Source organism: Trematomus bernacchii, unplaced genomic scaffold, assembly GCF_902827165.1.
Source record: "Trematomus bernacchii unplaced genomic scaffold, fTreBer1.1, whole genome shotgun sequence".
Lineage (NCBI taxonomy): Eukaryota > Metazoa > Chordata > Actinopteri > Perciformes > Nototheniidae > Trematomus > Trematomus bernacchii.
Genome location: NW_022987313.1, coordinates 13,332,667 through 13,353,579, shown reverse-complemented (window position 1 = coordinate 13,353,579; position 20,913 = coordinate 13,332,667). Strand labels below are relative to the sequence as shown.

Sequence of the window (20,913 nt, the reverse complement as noted above, 5' to 3'; positions counted from 1 at the left end):
TCATTGTATTCACTTTGTTTGGAAAGGGCTTGTTAGTTGTCCAATAAGAGAGAGATTCATGTGCAACTTAAACTGAAGGAAAGGTTTTTATCTGGCAAAAGAAAAGTTTTTTATTTGGCGCTAAATAAATAAAAGGGTTTTCCTCAGCCAAGTCCAAATCTCTTACACCCAGAGTGTCCCTGACAGCTCTGGGGGGGGGGGTGTCTGGTTCAGTTCAGCGGTGCCTACCTGCCAGCCAGCACCCTACAGGACCTGGGGGTGAAGTCCTCATCCAGAGCCGCTGTGCTGTCCTCCAGAGACACCAGCCTGCCCTGGAAGTCTGCCTCAGAAAACAGCTGCACCTGTGACACATTGAGAAACACAATTGAGCAACTTAGCCCGAACAGAAAAATGAGCTAATCTGTTATTATAAAGTCTCAGATGAGGGGATGATACCTTGAATTTAGTCGTTCCCATCAGTGGGTCCTATAAAACCGACAGGAAGGAGTTATTAACACAAGCTTTTCACTCACACAGTCCTTATTAAAACAGCTGAACCCAACACTACCCCCCATGTGAAATTAGCCACATCCTGTCGTTAACTGATCCACCACATGATTCCTTACATGGAAGACCGGCTGGATGGAGGAGATCTTGGGGTTCTGGGCCCCCCAGTCCTCAGGGCCTGCGTAGAGGCCCCTCTCCAGGACGTAGAGCTCTCCACTGAAGCCGGGCTGCTCAAAGCACACCCACCTGCAGGGACACAAACACAACATCTCAAATAACTCTGCCTTCATTAGCTCTCTGTTGGACTTATTCAATGATATACTATGCTACATTTCATATATATAAAACATGTGATACTCTCCTATACTGCTGTGCTATTCTATATTACCTTATTCTACATAGTTGCAAATATTAATCGATTAGTTGTCATCCTTTCAAAGAAATTGGAACTATTTTGATAATCGATTATTGGTTTGAGTAATACAAAAAAATATCTGGACATGTAAAGAGAATTGTTTTCAAAGTTGCCTAACACAATAAGAGGGAAACCAAATAATGTGCTCAAAATTCATCCAAATTAAAACAAACTTCCTTCAGTTATTGTGATTACTCTTGTGTATATCTTATTTTCTTTATTTTCTTGTTTTATTTCTATATTAACTATACTTAATGATGTGTCTTTGGACTGCTGTAACACTCTACCTTTCCAATCTAGGGATCATTAATCTTTTTCCTGTCTTATCGTATTGGAGACAGGTGAGACTGTCTCCTCGTAATCTGCCTGTCTCTCTGAATAAATCACTGACTTGGACTGAAGGCTGCCGTCATAAAAACATAAAGTCCTTTCTTCTAAGAGGTTGTAAAACGAATCAGCGGGCGCAAAGCAAACAGCAGAACATTATAAAAGATGTTGATAAAGATTTAACAAATCCACTCGGGTCAAATGTGACAAAAAGCTGCTCCCTAAAAATTGGTTTCAAATATATTATTCACTTAAAATGTGTATATAACCCATTGTGAAATGTTTAGGTACTGATTTAAAAAACGGTGCAGTATGTGCTGTGCCTGAATCAAGTCTCTTTGCTGAAACTTAAAATAAGCTTGTAATTTATATATATTTTTGGCACTCTACTTATTCATATCAGTGTAAATCCTTGCCCTCGAGAGATTGTTATCCTTTGTCAACCACACCCTATCAATTACTCAAATGGATCAGGTTAAAATATTATTCCTAATGATATCCTCCAGTGTGTGTTTGTTTGTGCCTACAGTGACAGAGTGCTGAGTCACGTATGGAAGGTAAGAGGAACACGCCCAAACACTGTGAGGGCGCGGAGTCTAACTATTTCCCTCCTTTTTTATGACTTCTTACTATGGGAGTTTTCCTTCTTTACTTACACTCCACCCATGACGTTGGCAGACTGTGTTTTGCAACCATGGGCGACGTCCTGCATGTTGGGGACAGGTCCCAGCAAGTCCACATTGAGCCCTCGTGCATCAAAGTGCCGGTCCATGAACAGTTTGACGTGAGGGGAGAGGTAATCCTAGGGAACACAATACAGGGAAATGATAAGAAAGGGAACTTTTTCTACTTCTCTCATTTCAAGTCTTTCAGGTTTCCAGTTCATTAAGAATCAACAGGGGCAGAGCGGGAACTGATGAAATGACCAGTGCACTGTGAAAGGTGGATCAATGCAGAAACACCCCAGCAATGAGAAGGAAACAAGATCTTGCAGATGAATGTTTGTATTATATTACAGGTGACACTTACTGTGCACACAGGCCGAAGTGACAGGAGCCCATCCTCAGACCCCCCCCAGTCACTGCAGTGAGGATACTCCCCCTCCTCCAGGATGTACTGCTGCCCCTCAAAGTCCGCCTCTAGATAACCCACCCAGCTGCAAGGACAGAACGGAAATAATTCACAAAAAGTTCACAATTTCTTTCAGCAATCATCTGAAAGTTTACTTTTTTTTTTAAAGAAGAAACTGAGAATATCTACCTAGACAAGTGGTCGGATTACTATCAACGTTTACCATGAATCCTATTATTAGCTTATTGACATGTTTTAATGCTTTGAAGATATCAAACTTTAAAGGGGTGTGGCTTAGCACATAAATAGGCTAAGTCAATCATTACAGAATTGGCAAAATATGTTTCATAACTGATACTATGTGTGACTCTGCACTGTGTATGACCTTGCAGCTGCCTCTTCTTGTGATAGCAGGAGGCAGGGCATTTCAGGTTGTTGATATTTATGAGAAGACACATACTTCTCCTAAATATCTCATTTCTATGAGGCGTGAAGGAAGTACGTGGCGCTTTCCAGAAGACGTCACAGATGACCCCGACACCTTTCCGACACCTGCTGATGATATTAGCCCCACCTCGATTTACGACTTTGTTGTTATCTCCGTATTTTGGACTATATAAGCCTGATGTTTTTTGCTGCTCCGTTGAGCAACCCATGTGTGTGAGTTAACCCATATCCTTTGTATGTGATTTGTGTGTGAGTTAACCCATATCCTTTGTATGTGATTTAACTCTGCTCCTTCTTGCAAGAATAAATTAGAACCTGATTATTGATTCTCAACCTGGTGTCGAGTGATATTTTCCTAACATAATAGTGTTCAACTATTTTGAAACGGCTCCATACGGGGTGCAAACAGTTCCAAAGTGGTGTAGCTCTGGAGCCAATTTAGCCATGAAGCAATGAAAGTGTGTCCAAACATAATAAACTCAGACAGATACTTACAAACCACCAAGTATCTTTATAGAACCCACTGCAGACAGGGTCTTCTTTTTCTCGTCTGGTTTGCCCGTTTTCTCCTCTTCCAGTTCTTCTTGCAAGTTGTACACATCACCCTCAACCTCTATGCACTCTCCGTCAAAGTTGGGCTTCTCAAACACTAAGGCCTGGGGAAAGAAGGAGAAAAAGGAGATGAGAGGTCATTGTAAAGACAGGCCATGGATGTGTATCTGTCTACAGAGTTTGTTCCCCTAGTGTATGGTTTGGCTCATTTCTGTCCTAAAGTATAATGAAAATCATTCTTCAAGTTACAGTGACATCCAGCCTACAATGGAAGCTCTGGCAGGCAATTGGAAAAAAAGTTTTGCAAGGATCCTATGTGAAATAAAGCATTGTTGCAAAAAGAGGTTGAAGTGCACCAATCTATGCACTCTTAATAAAACGTACATATATTGTGTGTCTACAAGTAATGTAATATTACATATATTTTGGCAAGAAAACATGTAATACTTTAATCCTATTTATAACAAGTGGTAGTGGTGCATGTCAGCCTCTTTCTGCCACCACTTTCTGTTCCCCAGCCTGTTTCATAGATTACAAATAAGGAAGGAACTTAATGGATTTATTAGACTTGGTCAAAATTGATCACCAATATCTATATTTTTTGCATTTCGTAGAATACATGAAATACACACACAAAAAAAACAGTTTAGACCGAGTCTTTATTTCTTTGAGTATTGCGTTTGAGCTGTATGTAGGACATTTAGTGTATATTTCCTTTGGGAACAAACACTTTTAGTGGAACCAAGAACGGAATCTAGTTGTTTTCAATGGTTCCAGGGTTAGACAAATACATAAATGAAAAGCTGCTATTGGGTAACTTCTTTCTTAACATGGAAAATAATTAAAAGCTTTGCAGTCAGCTCCCCTAAATATTTCAACTATTATTTTTTATAATGAATTGTTTAGTTTAGAACTGAATTTTCCCTGCTTGTCAACCATTCGTTTCCTCTTAAAAACATTTAATAACTAATGGTTAAAAAAAGGAACATCTAAGACTAGGTGTTGGCACTTCCGTGGTGTCTGTAAACAGCAGATATTTATAGATGAAACAAATGTAACACACCTTTATTTCATGAGGATGCTCCACCTTTATCGCTCCCTGTCATGAAGAGATACACATACATGTCAGACCAAGGCAACTTACAAAAGGACATTATAGTGGAAACACATATTCTATACTTCATATACTGTACCATGCGGAGGGGTCTGAGCGAGCCGATGAAGGGCTGAGGGAAGCCCCAGGTCTCTGGGCAGGGATACTCCCCCACCTGCAGCACTCCCACAAACCCTTCAAACCCTGGATCAGTGTACACCAACCAGCTGGAGACACAGACACAGCATGAACAAGGGGAAAGGGAGGGAAGGGAACTTTCCACTGAGGGCATTTCCCTTCGCAGTGCTCTGAACAGGCAAATCTGTATTATCATATTACACATGAGTAAAAGGACTAAATACTGTACTTCACCTCTAATCTAGTAGAACTATGAAAGTAAGATAACCATCAATCATGAGCAAGAGTTACAACTATGCTTAAAGAATGGCAAGCTCTAGCCTGCAGTGTGCATACCTTCATAGACAGAGTTTGATTTAAAACTACCACACCAACAATGAAACTGAAATATGTTTCCAAAATGCAAAAACCACATTTACATAGACTCCTTGTTACTTTAAATGAGTCGGTTGAACTTACACTCCAGAATGAACCTTAATGGAGCCAGTGGTCTGCGGCATACTGTACGAGCCAATCTCCACAGTCTCGTCATAGTAAGAGGTCATCCTCCCCATCCCATTGACCTCAGGATACAGGTCAATATGGGGAATGCTATAGTCCTGTAAACACAACATAAAAATAAAATATTGTGCATTTGAATTGTATCAGTGCCCATGCATTTAAAAAGAAGCCAGACTTTTCTATTGGTACATTTAAATATAAGAAATCCACATAAAATACAAATATATAGTTAGATCACAAACGGTCTGCTAAAAAAATAAAATACAATACTTACCAATAAATTATTGAGGTACAATATTCAGGACTTTTTTTTAACAAATTCCACAGGGATCATACGTGATTGGAAACAACATAACAGAACAAACAGTTACAATAACAGTATGGAAACAGTGTGAGAGGTTAACGTACTCTAACTGCCAGTCGAATAGAGCCTATGACCATAGGTGCTGTTGGTACAGGCTCACCCATTGCATCTAGTGTGGTCGGGGTCCCTTCCTCTGCCCACATATTCACTATGTGCTCCGTAGGACCTTCCTCCAGGGCGATGATACGACCCTGGAAGCCAGGTTTCTCATAGAGCAGCCAGCTAATGAAAAAGAGAGTTACATTGTCAGTAATCTTGCAGTTTATGGAAGGAGACATTTTACACCTGTAGATCACTCTGTTAGGTAGATGTTTATAAGAACAAGTACCAACATAGACTAAAATATATATCAAATACACTTACCATCCTCTGATGACTCTGACTGAGATGACAGGGGACAGCTTCATCGTGGTGGCATCCTCTACATCACAGTACAGTTCAAACTGCTGCCCTCCAAATTGGTCTTGCTCATGTACGACAATCTGGATTCAAATAGACATTTCATTAGAACATGTAGCAGCAAGCACCATAATATTGACTCAAAACTCTAGGAAAAAAGCAAGTAAATAACATGTAATCATACCTTTCCAGGCCTTTTGTGGAACCCTCTTACTGCAGGTGTCTGAAAGAAAATGTAATCATTTCATCATGAACTTAAACTTAAACTTCAATTGTTATCTTTTTCAGAGCTGAATTATATGTATATATTTATCCCCAAGTGTTGATTTGAATTTTTTAGCAAACTTTGTCTAACATTTATCCACTACTTCTAGCTATGCATTTCATTTTGTTAACCATATTCAATAATGCTTACACGACATTTTTTAAACCAAATGGTAAATTATTTGTTGTCATATAAGTAGAGCCGCACTATAATCTATCCCTGGCAACTGCAGAAATAAAAACCCTTAAGGTACAAGTGTGTTGGAATCATTGAGGGAGAGAATTGAACACATGCCGTGCAGTAAGTAATACACAGACACATGTTTTGCATAGTCTTGCTTTGTTTGCATATAAATGCAAATATGTTGTGACGTGACAGTTCAGCTTTAGCTGATCTTGGCAAATAACCCCTGCCAGATGAGGCCATCCTGCTTTGTCCTGTCTTTACTTGCAATTCATTCAGAACTTTGTTGCAACAGCACCACAAAACAAAAGAACAGGATATGAGACTGAGTCATATTACCATGGAAACAAACTTGAAGAGAGAAAGCTTCTGTTAGGGCATAGCTCAAAACCCATTCAGGCTGTGGGCCACTATACCTTTTTTCTTTCAAAGTTGAATAAAAGGAAAAATGACCTGTATTATAAAAGATCATCATTTAAAGGATTTAAACTCCTACCTTAGGCTTAGGTTTAGTTAGTCCATTCAGGGAAGTCTGCTGGCTGTTCTCGCTGGTTGGAGGCAGTTCTGCGGGGCCCTTCAGGCTCTCTTCGACATTTGGTACTTCTATTGGGGTCTGGTCCATTGTCGCACCCTTAGGACCTAGTTCAGTTTTAGTCATATGTGTAGAGCCGCTGGAGGCCTCAGACTCTGATTTGTTCTTCTTGAGGTACTTCTCTAAATGAACAGGCTGCTTTAACTCTGAGAATGACGGGAGAGCAGGAGGAGGTGGAGAGGAGGGATTGACTGCTGACTCACTAACTGCACCTATACCACCACCCACAAGTGGGCCTTGGTCTCTACCTTTCACACCCTTCTTATCTGCAGGCAGAGGTGAATCAAACACTCCTTTCTTTCCAAGCCAGAGCAGGTCCTGTTGTGGAGTAGAAAGCGTGCTATTTGTGTCAGAGGCAACTTCCTCTTTGGCCTTCCTGGAGGGCCGAGGGGAATTCATTAAGCTGGAGAGGATGGACATCCTCCCAAGTCGTGACGTCAGCTTCCCTGTCTCTTGTCCATTGTTATTTCCCTCTTCTTGTCCATTTTCAGTATTATCCCCCTCTTTGACTCCATCTTTGCCTTCCACCTCGTCAAGTGAATTCAGTTGGCCTCTAGATGTGTGATTGGCATTATCCTGTTCTCGTTCCAGAAACCGCCGTTCCCTACTAGCTGCTTTCTGTTTCATCACCATAGATAATAGGGGAGGGTCCTTAAAACTTGCGCCATTTTTCCCTAGGCCGAACTGGAATTGCTCTGGATCAAATGGTTCAAAATTGTCCTCAATGATAGGCGACAAACCAAGAGGTGGAGACGGGGACTTTTTAGGAATATGCCTCTTGGGAGGCAGTGAGAAAGGAATGCTGCCCTCCTTAATGCTCCTGATTAACTCGTCATAGTCATCAGGATCAAGAGATTCATCCTCACTTGCCGAGGCCTTTAGTCTTCTTTTATGTGCCTTCTTCTGCTTCGGATGCTCTAAATCTAACCAAGTAGATGGAGATTCCTTCTTTAGCTGGGGACTTTGAGATGTTGCGGGTGCTTCCGCTGTGGCAGCAAGAGACAAACTGCCGTTGAGTGATGGGCTTGCAGGCTTCTGTGGATCATTGAGGTTTCTGGTTTTCTCTTTTTCTGAAGTCTGCTGCTCCCGTTTGAAACCACTGCCTGTTTTAGTTTTTTCTTTGGTGTCTTCATCCTTCTTCTGAGTATCAGTGCTATAACGTCCCGTCTCTGGAACAACAGTGAGCTTGTCTTTTTGTTCTGCACCACTTATTTTGCTAGATGCATCTTTCACAGAAATGCTTTCTGACTCTTGGTGAGCATCTAACTTTGATGCCTTCTGCTGATTTTCCTGCTTTGTTACTTTATTTGATATTTCAACGCCTTCTTTCCTTTCTTTCATTTTCTTTTGTTTCTCATCATTCTTGTTGGCTGCTTTAAAATCTGTGGATTGACCAGTGACATTCTCTGGTTTATTAATCCTTAAAGGTTCATCTCTGACAACTGAGGGCTTCTGCTCCTTTTCTGTGCTATCTTCAAAGTTAGCATTCTCAATAACAATCTCATTCACCAAACTCGTCATTGGTAAATCCTTTGTTTCAGTCTTTTCTTTAGTTCCTTCTACCCTCTGAGTTTTAGTGCATTCATCCTTCAGTTCTTGAATTTGGCCTTCTGATTTCTTCTCTTGCGCTTTTTTTTTCAGGTCAGCCTTTGGGCATTTGCTTGTATCTGCTTTGGTAATGTTCTGATGTTGAACTTCAACAATTACAGACTTCTGATCCTGTTGGTTGCTAACTTCATGGTTAACTTCCGAATTCACCGTCTCATTCAGCAAACCCTCTACTGATGTCCCCATTGTTTCAGTATTCTCTTTAGCTCCACCAGCACTTTGGGTTTTTGTGCTTACAACCTTTGGATCTTGAATTTTTCTTTCTGATTTCTTCTCTGGCGTTTCTGCTTTCATCACTTCCTGTTTCGCATCAGTACTTGGAGGCTTGGATTCTGTCGATTTGCTTGTATCTGGTTTGGTTATGTCCTCATGACGATCTTCAACAATTACAGACTTCTGATCCTGTTGGTTGCTAACTTCACTGCTAGCGTTCACAGTTGACGTCTCACTCACCAAGCTCTTTACTGATGAATCCTTTGTTTCAGTCTTCTCTTTAGCTACACTAGCACTCAACGTTTTTGTGCTTGCAAGCTTTGGTTCTTGAGTTTGGTTTTCTGATTTCTTCTTTGGTGCTTCTGATTTTTGCACTTCCTGTATCACGTCAGTACTTGGAGGTTTGGATACTGTTGATTTATTTGTATCTGGTTTGGTTATGTCCTCATGTTGATCTTTAGCAATTACAGTCTTCTGATCCTTTGTTGATGAATCCTTTGTTTCAGTCTTCTTTTTAGCTCCCTCAACACTCTGACTTTTGGTGGTTGCAACCTTTAGTTCTTGACTGTTGCTTTCTGATACCTTTGGAGTTTCTAATGTCTTTGCTACCTTACCTCCGACACTCTTGACTGATGAATCTTTTGTTTCTGTCTTTCCTTTGATACCAGATGCACTTTGAGTTTCAGTGCCTACAACCTTTAGATCTTTCATTCGGCTTTCTGATTTCTTCTCTGGAGCTTCTGTTTGTACCGCTTCCTGTTTCAGGTCAGCCTTGGGGCAATTGGATTCTGTCGATTTGCTGGTATCGGGTTTGGTTATGTCCTCATGTTGATTTTTAACAATTACATTCTTCTGATCCTGCTGGTTGATAACTTCAAAGTTAGCGTTTGCAGTTGATGTCTTACTCACCAAGTTCTTTCCTGATGAATCCATTGTTTCAGTCTTCTCTTTAGGTCCACCAGCGCTCAAGGTTTTTGTGCTTACAACCTTTGGATCTTGAATTTGTCCTCCTGATTTCTTTTCTGGCGTTTCTGCTTTCATCACTTCCTGTTTCGCATCAGTACTTGGAGTTTTGGATACTGTTGATTTATTGGTATCTGGTTTGGTTATTTCCTCATGATGATCTTCAACAATTACAGACTTCTGATCCTGTTGGTTGCTAACTTCACTGCTAGCGTTCACAGTTGACGTCTCACTCACCAAACTCTTTACTGATGAATCCTTTGTTTCAGTCTTCTCTTTAGCTACACTAGCACTCAACGTTGTTGTGCTTGCAAGCTTTGGTTCTTGAGTTTGGTTTTCTGATTTCTTCTTTGGTGCTTCTGATTTTTGCACTTCCTGTATCACGTCAGTACTTGGAGGTTTGGATACTGTTGATTTATTTGTATCTGGTTTGGTTATGTCCTCATGTTGATCTTTAGCAATTACAGTCTTCTGATCCTGTCGCTTGCTAACGTCATAGTTAGCATTCCCAGTTGACGTCTCATTCACCAAAAGCTTTGTTGATGAATCCTTTGTTTCAGTCTTCTTTTTAGCTCCCTCAACACTCTGACTTTTGGGGCTTACAACCTTTAGTTCTTGACTTTGGCTTTCTGATACCTTTGGAGTTTCTAATGTCTTTGCTACCTTACCTCCGACACTCTTGACTGATGAATCTTTTGTTTCTGTCTTTCCTTTGATACCAGATGCACTTTGAGTTTCAGTGCCTACAACCTTTAGATCTTTCATTCGGCTTTCTGATTTCTTCTCTGGAGCTTCTGTTTGTACCACTTCCTGTTTCAGGTCAGCCTTGGGGCAATTGGATTCTGTCGATTTGCTGGTATCGGGTTTGGTTATGTCCTCATGTTGATTTTTAACAATTACATTCTTCTGATCCTGCTGGTTGATAACTTCAAAGTTAGCGTTTGCAGTTGACGTCTTACTCACCAAGTTCTTTACTGATGAATCCATTGTTTCAGTCTTCTCTTTAGGTCCACCAGCACTCAAGGTTTTTGTGCTTACAACCTTTGGATCTTGAATTTGTCCTCCTGATTTCTTCTCTGGCGTTTCTGCTTTCATCACTTCCTGTTTCGCATCAGTACTTGGAGTTTTGGATACTGTTGATTTATTGGTATCTGGTTTGGTTATTTCCTCATGATGATCTTCAACAATTACAGACTTCTGATCCTGTTGGTTGCTAACTTCACTGCTAGCTTTCACAGTTGACGTCTCACTCACCAAGCTCTTTCCTGATGAATCCTTTGTTTCAGTCTTCTCTTTAGCTACACTATCACTCAACGTTTTTGTGCTTGCAAGCTTTGGTTCTTGAGTTTGGTTTTCTGATTTCTTCTTTGGTGCTTCTGATTTTTGCACTTCCTGTATCACGTCAGTACTTGGAGGTTTGGATACTGTTGATTTATTTGTATCTGGTTTGGTTATGTCCTCATGTTGATCTTCAACAATTACAGTCTTCTGATCCTTTGTTGATGAATCCTTTGTTTCAGTCTTCTTTTTAGCTCCCTCAACACTCTGACTTTTGGTGGTTGCAACCTTTAGTTCTTGACTGTTGCTTTCTGATACCTTTGGAGTTTCTAATGTCTTTGCTACCTCACCTCCGACACTCTTGACTGATGAATCTTTTGTTTCTGTCTTTCCTTTGATACCAGATGCACTTTGAGTTTCAGTGCCTACAACCTTCAGATCTTTAATTCGGTTTTCTGATTTCTTCTCTGGAGCTTCTGATTGTACCGCTTCTGCTTCCTGTTTCAGGTCAGTTTTTGTACAATCTTCATTGTACATAGGTCGGAGTTCTTGAGTTGTATCGCTTTGTGAAATCTGTTCCTCCAGTAGTTTCTTTTGAACTTGAGTTTTGTCTGTCTGTGGTTGCTGTTGCAGGTTCGATTTTGGATGTTTGGATTTTATGAATTGGTTTTTCTCTGGTCTTGTAATGTCTTCATCTTGCTCTCTCACAAGTGTGGACATCTGGTCTTTCTGTTTGCTTACTTCAGCATTTACAATTGGAGTCTCATTCACCAAACTTTTGATTGGTGAATCTTTTGTTTCAGTCTTGTCTTTAGTACCTTGAGCACTCTGGGTTTCACTGTTTACTGCTTTTAGTTCTTGAGTTGTATCCATTTGTGAAAAATGGCTTTTTGTTGTCTTCTTTGGAACTGTTTCTGTTGCAGGTTGCTGTTCTAGGTTAGCATTTGAACCATTGGATTTTGCTGATCCATTAGCATTCTCCTCTGCTTTATCCCCATCTTGATTTCCAGCTTTTAACGTCTTCTGTTCCTTTTGGTTCCTAACTTCAGAATTCTCATTTGGTAAATTCTGCATTGATACTTCCTTTGTTTTACTCTTAGTAGTTGTAGTGCTTATTTTCTCAGCAACGTCAACTTGTTTGTCCCCCTGTTTTTCCTCCTTATCCCCGATCTTCTTATCTTTGGTAAGAATTACTTTTGGTTCCTGTTCATTTTCCTGATCACCACTCTCTTCAATTTCCTTTAAGAGGATCTCACATTGCTTCTTTGTGTCAACCAAACCGGCTGTATTGTCCTGGAGTGCACTTTTTGCTTGCTCAGACTTCTTCTCTTCCAGGGCATCTGTAACTACCGTCTGTATTCCGTCCTCTGAGACAGGCTGTGAACATTTCTTTCCTGATGAAAGATCTGTTGGCTTCTGTGGTTTTGTAAGGTCTTTTCTTTCTTCATCCTCAACAGTTACACGCTTCAGCTCCTTTTTGCAACTGCTCTGTGAGTCAGCGCTTTCCACCACAGTATCATTTAGCTTTTTATTTGGTTTTGAGTCTTTCTCATCTCTTTCACATTCTCCTGGCAGTAAAAGAGGCTCTTTGTCCATCTGATTTTCAACATTCTTTTGCAATTCACAAACAGTCACAGCCTCTGTTTGAATGTCCAAACCCTCTGCTGGTTTCTTGCCAACCTCCTCCATAATGTTCTCTTTAAAATCATCTGATAAATCTCTGCTCGATGTGGGAAATCTATCATTTTTAAGAATTTGATCCTTCAATAACTCATTTTGCTGCTCTGTTCTGGCCAGGTCAACACCAGTATCAATGGAAGTGCTTGCTAATACAGCTTTTGGTTCAGCATCTTGGTCTTTAGCAGGAAGACTATTTCTGCCATTATATTCCTTAGAAGGGACCTTATTTGTTTCTTTAAAGGAAACACTCCCTGGTAAAACATGATCCAGATCAGAACGTGTCATTTTGTCACCGTGAGTGCTGCCAACCACAACAGGTTTTGCTGACATATCACTTACATCCTCATAGGCGGGTATTGTGTCCTTCGCCAAAACGCCAGAGTTTGGCTCTGGAAGGCCTCTATCTTTGATTGAATCTGGTTTTCTGTTACCTATTAGCTGCGTTGTCTCTGAATTGTCTTTCTCTTTCAGTTCTTCTGGACAAATCTTTGGTGCTGTTTCCTGTTCCTGCTTGGTGTTTTCACTTTGAATGTGAGCTGTAGTGGGTTGCGAACCGAGTTTTGCACCAGTAACTACATCAGAAATAGGCGTCTGAGATGGACTTGCCTTGGCAGCATCACTGCTTAGCAATGCCTCAGCCCCTGAGCCTTTTAGTGGTGTAACTATTATTTGAGCCTTTTCTGGAATAATTGCATCATTGTTTTGTATTTGTTGGATGTTTGAAATATCCTCTGTTGCAGGACTGGTTATGCTCTCCTCTAATTCTTTTGACCCTTTTCCTTTTGTTTTGTTTTCACCTATACTGTCTGTGAGTTTTATTGCATGCTCTTTTCCTTCTTTTGATAGAGAATTGAATACAAATATGTCACCAATGGAATTGTCTTTCACTTGATCTGCTTTGACACTCTCAGACGCTTTGTTCTGATTTGAGTCCTCCTGTTTAGACGTGGATGTGCTCACAGAATTCTCAGTTGGTGAAGGTTTTCTGGATCTTACTTTGTTGGGGCTTCTCTCACCTCTTGTAGGAAGCTTGCTTACAGGCGATGGGACTGGACTTTTTGGGCATTTTAAGTCGCTGGGTTTGGAGAGCCTTGAAGAGAAGGGTTTCTCTTGCTTGGTGGGAGGTGGAGAGATACTAGTTGTGCGTGTGTCACTGTCTTCTTGGTTGATGCTTCTTTTAGTGGGGCGATTGGATGATCTTGGTGACAGCATACCTCCTGGTTGTGACACAAACAAATAGTTGTATGACAAACAAGAATACAAATCAATCTTATGCATTCTTGTCAAGTTAGGTGAAAAGATGTGTGGTAAATAGGAAGCTGGAGCAAGGAGATAAGCTTAGCTTAGAATAAAAACAGAAAAGCAGCACATCTAAAGGTAACAAAATAAAAATAAATAAAAGTATATTTACTCTAAAGCTTAATAGTTGTCATATTAAAGGTAGGGTAGGTAAGAATGGAGAAACCAGCTCGAGTGCGCTAGAATTTGAAAGTACACAACCGAAAATAATCTGCCCCTTCAGACTTCCTTACAGAGCCCCTCCTCCAACACACACGAATGCACACATGACCAATGAGGGATGGAAGGCTGACAGGCAGGTAGGCCATCCAGTTATCGGCTGCGGGCCGAGTCAGATAATTGGACGTGCTTTTTACAGCGCCACGGCCTCCACAGATGAAATATTTGTATATATTTATTGTCAAAGCATTTAATGTATTCATTGCTATCGGGATGTTAAGAGCATTCCATGGAATATAACAAAAAGTGTTTCTGAAGTGAATTACCTACCCTACCTTTAAAGCTCTTTGCGAAATGTAAAAACATTCATAATGAGTTTTCCACCAATATCGATCTGCTGGTTGTTTGTTGGTTTTTGTACTTGTACAAATTCATCTGTTCTATATTTCCAACTAAACCCTGCAACTTGATTGGATGCTGTCAGAGTGTTTAAAACAAGGTGGATTCTGGAAATGAAAAGCCAACTATGTGGGAATGAATTGCTAATTATTAAGTCATTGTAATTTAATTCCAAGTTGAGTTTCAATTTTCTTTTCTTTTTCAAGTCGATTCTAAATTCATCATTTTTTTTTATTGGTGTCTGACTCGAGTTTAAGTCATGTAACACAAGTCCACACCTTTGCTGTCAGCTACGGTCAAATGATTCTGAAATAATGACAGTATACATATGTTTTGTTTGTACTTACCTTTCTTGGGACTTTCAGGCAGTGGAGGTGGTGATGCACTACCGGGCCTCTCATCAGGAATGACTTCTTGCTGCTTTGGCTTCTGTTCTGTCTTGGATATGTCTGAATCGGTCTGATCATGTGTCATTCTTTTGAAGTCGGTGCCACTTGTTAGAGTTGTATCAACATTCTTCTTTCTTGTAGGAGATGAAATGGGTAATCGGCTCTTTAATGCCGAGGAGGCATTACTCTCCTGACGGGTTTGGCTTTGTTTTTTTACATCCAAGCCCTCCCTGTCCGTTTGGTGTCCTGCTTTAATAATACTCTCCTCGTGGTCATTCTCCAGGCCATTTACCAGCTTTATAGAGTCACTGACCTCATTTGGCTTTTCTTTAATAAGCTTTGTTCCTGTCTTGTTTGTTGTTTTTGTAGGAGAAATGTTCCCTGACAGAGCTCGGCCTCCCTTGGCTTCTTCAAAACTTTGTTTCCTGACAGCTCTGGTTGGACTCACCGGAGATTTCAAGGCCTCAGTGAACACTGACCCGGAAGCATCAGCCACTGGCATTTTATCTGGTGTCACTGGTGATTTCACATCAGCATCCGATCCTAACCTTTTGGGGATTTTAGACTTTGAAGCAGTTGGACTTAAGGGACCACTGGTGATTTGGTCTTTTAATGTTGGTAACATAGAAGCTGTTTTATCATTGCTAGGTTCCCTCTGTGCTGGAATATCACTGGAAGTTCCCACTTCTGTGCTCTCTGTGGAGGCTTTAGCCTTTGTTATCACAGGTTTGTCCTTGCTGGCAGCTGCTGATGACGGGGTCTTTGCTCCACTTGCTGTGGTATGCCGACTTTCTGCTGCTGCTTTAACCCCTCGTTTAGAGGGCTGAGCCTGAGCAGTTCCTTGGCCTTTTAACCCAGACCCAGGCGCTTGTGACTTTGCTCTGAACATGTCTGAGTTTGCAGAGATATCAGCAAAATCAGTGGCCTCAGACTCTGTTTTTTCTATAACTAGGGGTTCAGGAGTGTTTGTTTCAGAGTGTGTTGTGACGTCTGTTATTGGAAATGGCTCAAGGTTGGCATCCTTGAGTTCCACATTGTTGTTGTCCTGGAGGCTTGGCAGTCTGAAAGGAAAGAGAGTGAGAGAGACATAAGCATAGATATTTTAGAGTAACATTAGCAACCACTCACTGAATGAGTCATTAAAAAGGTACAATGAAAAGTGCATTCCTTTTTACTCTGCTGGGAAACGGTAAATAATCTGCATGCAAGTAAAATAACTTAAGCGGTAGTTGCGTTAGTGTCACTCTGGCAAAAGAATAATGTTAACTGTATTCCCTCACAGCTACATTAAAAAAAGATGTAATCAAATTACTGGTACATTATTATGCCACTTTCATTCTTTTTTTTAAATGCAGACACCTTATTTGATACTTAATATCTGAGTTTCTTATTTTCTAAAGTAGCTTTTTTCGGTTGTCTTACATAAAATACTTAAGTAAAAAACATCCTATTGATATTTATTTCTTCTTGTATTTCTTCGCATTGCATTTGATATTGAGGTCAACCAAAAATAACAGAAAGTTATCAGGTTAAATTACTTTCATATTGTGATACTTAGATTTAGTTACTTATTACATTTACAGGTTAATTCTTGAAGTAACCCTCCCAACCATGTTCATAAAAATGGCAGCTATGTTAGAGCATAGTTGTGAGACTATAAATCAGTCTTCAGGTATGTGTCAGGCAGGACCATTTGTAGCCTGCAGTGCTCGGTAACTCACAAATGTACAGGGTCTTGTCACACCACTATTCATCCCTTTTCTTTTGAGAGCCGTATCCTTACGTATGCAATGCCTTTTCTATATATGTGGCTCAGTGTAACCATGTAACCCTAAAGTCAAACAAAAGTGTTCACGCTGTAGTCGCCAGTTGCTCGTCCAGTATCCTAATGACTAACTTACAGTGAACACACACACCATAGGTAAACACATCAAAGGTGACCTTCATTTAAATGAAGCATAAACCTGACACGTATATCTAAGAAAGCAACAAATGCATTACATTTGTAAGGTAGTCTATAGCAGAGTTTTTCTATGATTGGATGTACTGTACATGAATATTTCAGTGCAGGTCTGTATTGTTTTCCTCTGGTACAATAGAGCTTGGGAACTCAGATCTCAGGTTGCACGCATGCTTAGCTCTCTAAAGCTCCCAAGCCTTGCCCCAGGATCAAAGGGACTATTAAACAGTAACCACAGAAAAATTATAACAAACTCACAGTTTCACTTGTGTTGCGTCTGAAGTCTTTGTAGTTGAATCTCTGCTGAGCTCCTCTTCCGCTGCTTCGTCCCCATCCAAACTTGTCTCGGGGCTGACGCGCACCTTGTGGGCAAACACTTTGTGCTTGGAAGGCAGATTCACAGACTTGCGCGAAACGCGGTGTTCTCTCACCCTTCGTTTCTCCTGAAGTGAACTTTGCTTTGAGCCTGTGCCAGTGCCAGGCTCCTCCGGCTGTGGTACTGTTGTTTGAAACTCCCCTGTAGTCGGTGCCAAGGAGATGTCTGATTCTGGCAGGCTTCCACCGGACGGCAGAGTCTCAGAGGGGGTGGAGGGGCGGTCTGCCGCGCTCTGGGGGAGAGAGTCGTCCTCAGGAATGACTGTGACAGGTATAGCCAGCACGGGAGGAGAGTCTGCTCTGAAGCCTTCCTCCTCTTGTTTCATTATATCCTTCTCTTTCTCCCCCTCCCTCCCCACGTCCTCCTCTGGTCCCAGGTGTGTTTCCACCCATAATGCTTTGTAGAAGACAGGAGAACCCCCTTCAGGCACTTTCTCTTTTTCAGGTGATGGGCTCCAATCCGAGGCTTCAGTGTCCCAAGAGAATACCTGACCCCTCCTCTTGTCTTCCCTCGCTAAGTACGGAGAGTCTCCGCCCTCCTTTTGGGTTGTGGCGGGGCGCGAGGTAGACGAACGAGAGCCTAAAGTTATTCCTTTCAAGGCGGTGCTGTGCCCCTTCTCTCCAATTTTCACTGACGTTTTCTTTGTTCCCAAGCTTATAGAGGTTAAGTTTGGTGACTTTGGGCCCTCAGCTGCATTGGAAAGGGAGATTTTAAATGTGGAGCTCTTATTCTCTGTATTTTTCACAGTATTTCCATCCAAACTGCTCAGCCTCCTGCTTACTTCCTCCGCCACCAACTCTGCAAAGCCTACGTCTGACTCAGCACTTGGTTGAGTTGTGGTAGCGAGATCCAGAGTGGTTGGAGTCACATTCCCAGACTTCCTCTCCGTGCTGGCTGTGCTGATCCTGCACATATGAACCTCCCTCACACTGCCACTGCCACTGCTGTTATTGTCTGCAAACGGGAGGTCTCCATCCACTGTCAACAGAGAGATGACGCTGGAGCCGCTGGGACTCGAGCTTTGGCTGAGTGTCTCGCCATACTCAATGTGTTTTCGAGATGGAGTTGGCGTCTTCAGCTCATCCTCCTCTAGGGGCAGGGGTGAAGATGGGGACAGGGGGGATGTTGGGGTGGTTCCATCGCTGGAGGCGTCTGAGCGATGCCTAGTGCTCTTCTTTTTCTTGTTGAAGAAGTGGGAGAGGCGATCCATCATTCCCCTCTTCTCCTCCGAACCCTGAAGGAGGACAGACATAAAGATAAAGAATGAGTTGGAGAGAGCAGCTGGCAAACTCTTTCATTTCTAGCGTTGCTATTGATAGAAAGGAAGAAAATAAAATAGGGAACGAAAACTAAAAAGATATGCTCTTCAACGGATACCACAGCTAGAAAAAATAGACATCATTTGCCAAATATTTTCTTTGAGGAACTGCAGTATTTACTTCATAGATTACCACACCTTAAAAACGGTAACGTAATTAATGTTAAAATGTAAAGCACAGGCACAATATAGAGTATTAGAGTATAAAACTACTGCATTCAGTTTCTGAAAAGAAATGCATGGAAAATACAGATGCACTTTTTGATCACACAGACGGATAAATATCTAGTATAATATAACTAATATATTTTTAATTACATAACAATTGCATGCATCTGTGTGGCAGAACCATGTCTTATTTTGTTTTTGCTTAAGAAATCGTAGGAAAAGATTACTACATCATTTGAATCATAGGAATTTACAATTAGTTTTACTTGATATAACACCAAAATTAGTGTTGTTCTGAAAATATACATATTTACTTCCAGTTATAAGCTTTGGAATGTCATTTTGGTTAAAGAAATTGTGGCTTCATTATGAAAAACACTGGGCCTGATCTTATGTAGTACAATTATTATGTCTTAAGAAAATATTTTGTATTGTATGTTAAAATTACCAATTCTTATTTTAACAAAACTAGAAAAATGTTTGACTATTTGTTATTCTTTTATTAGCATGTGTGTTTTCATAAAAGTTCACCTTCAATTTGTCAAACATATTGTCTTTTCAGGTTAAAGTTTAAAGGTCCCATGTCATGGGATACTAAAATAGATTTATATTGTGCAATTTTCCAAACTCACATTGGTTTCTCATACAGCATCTCTGTATAGTATGTGTATTCACTCTCTGTCCTAAACGGCTTGTTGGAGCTCCTGCCCCCCCCTCCCTGTGAGCCCAGTGGCCGTCTGCGAGACAGCAAGACACAGCGAAACCCAGCCCGAAACACACACACACCCGCAGCCTGGCTGGGAGTTTGTGTGTGTGCCCAGGCTGAATTCCGTGGTGTCTCGCTGTCTCGCCGACCCCACACCAGTGAGCCAGCTCACAGTGTCCCGCTCCTCGCAGCAGCGAGCCTCGCAACGTCCCGCCGAGTGTGTGTGTGTGTGAGGAAGTCTGCGGATTGGTCCAAACGTAACGGCTCCGCGGACGTAACGTTACGTTACGTCACTATACCCAAGAAGTAAACAATGGAAAAAGAGAAATCTCCAACGAGGCGTTCTGGGGCAGCATCGACAGGTCTTTTCTGTGTTAGAGTTTTACTCGCTACAGGGTGTACTTTGAGGGTTTGTAACTCTGCAGACCGTTTACATGCATAAAAAGCTACATAGCACACAAGGGGACGGGTAATAACCAGAAAAGCATGACATGGGACCTTTAAGGTAGGGTAGGTAAGTTTGAGAAACCGGCTCGAGATACACTTTTTGTTATATTCCATGGAATGCTCTTAACATCCCGATAGCAATGAATATCTTAAGTGCTTTGACAAAAAATCCATAAAAAAATGTAATCTGTGGAAGCCGTAATACTGTAAAAAGCACGACCAATCATTTTAGCCGGCCCGGCTAAAATAACTGGATGGCCTACCTGCCTGTCAGCCTTCCATCTGTGCACAAACTTATCTCGTGCCCTCATTGGTCATGTGCGCGTTCGTGTGTGTTGGAGGAGGGGCTCTGTAAGGAAGTGGCAGATTTTCTCCGGTTGTGTATTTTCAAATTCTAGCGATCTCGAGCCGGTTTCTCAAATGTACCTACCCTACCTTTAACTAAAGGATTACAGATTAAATGAAAGAGCCCATCAATTATATTTAGGTTGTTTACTTCAATACTCTTTCATCTAATGCCTATTAAAAGAAAAACTATTTACAGAGCCTATTCAAATATGTAAATCAGGCTGAAAAGATTAAATACAGACACCCTGGTGCACATAAGGACAAGGTGGTAAAACAGGAGTTTGTTTGCTAATGACTGACTAGACAGATGAAAAACTTCTTTGATGCTCCGTTCAAGGTTCACTTCAGTTATCACAGCTAGCGAGATTGAAATCAAACCACACAGGCTTACGACCAACAAGAGCCTCATAATCAATCAGAACAATATTATTATTTAATGTAAAATATGGGAACAGAGTGAGCCAGCAGCAGATACTTGTGTAGAAGTTTTAATTCATATTTTTAGGCTGCTTTGGCGCTTTTTAACAGGATTTCTGTCACAGTAAAGAAGACCGAATACAAAGTGAAAAATGCTCTGCCGGCGTGAAACATAACTTGCGTAACCTGGAAAACTACAGACCCTGCATAAAGAGCACACGTCAGGACAAGAAGCATGAACCACAGTGTGAAAAAGCAACAGTTACATACCATTTTGACTTCCTGGAGGCTAAAGTGTGGAATTATTTTCGAGTTCTCAAAGAAAGTTAATACTTAAGATTATGATCCGTAA

General features: G+C 41.1%; 1 protein-coding gene across 2 annotated transcripts in view; it reads right to left on the bottom strand.

The window, feature by feature from the left end:
• The window catches only part of crybg1a (crystallin beta-gamma domain containing 1a), a 52,204-nt gene that overhangs the window by 4,992 nt on the left and 26,299 nt on the right, over nt 1-20,913 (bottom strand). The window contains exons 3-18 of one of the 2 annotated variants that reach the window (XM_034126274.1): nt 17,040-18,391; nt 14,780-15,882; nt 10,070-13,792; nt 6,738-9,109; nt 5,978-6,016; nt 5,758-5,876; nt 5,439-5,616; nt 4,989-5,128; nt 4,492-4,618; nt 4,362-4,397; nt 3,242-3,402; nt 2,258-2,384; nt 1,885-2,030; nt 606-732; nt 436-465; nt 229-341 (exon numbers count right to left, since the gene is read on the bottom strand). In XM_034126274.1, coding sequence (XP_033982165.1) covers nt 229-341; nt 436-465; nt 606-732; nt 1,885-2,030; nt 2,258-2,384; nt 3,242-3,402; nt 4,362-4,397; nt 4,492-4,618; nt 4,989-5,128; nt 5,439-5,616; nt 5,758-5,876; nt 5,978-6,016; nt 6,738-9,109; nt 10,070-13,792; nt 14,780-15,882; nt 17,040-18,391 — 9,893 coding nt within the window. Of the gene's footprint in view, nt 1-228; nt 342-435; nt 466-605; nt 733-1,884; nt 2,031-2,257; nt 2,385-3,241; nt 3,403-4,361; nt 4,398-4,491; nt 4,619-4,988; nt 5,129-5,438; nt 5,617-5,757; nt 5,877-5,977; nt 6,017-6,737; nt 13,793-14,779; nt 15,883-17,039; nt 18,392-20,913 lie in introns of both variants that reach the window. The other variant, XM_034126267.1, reaches the window with a different exon arrangement.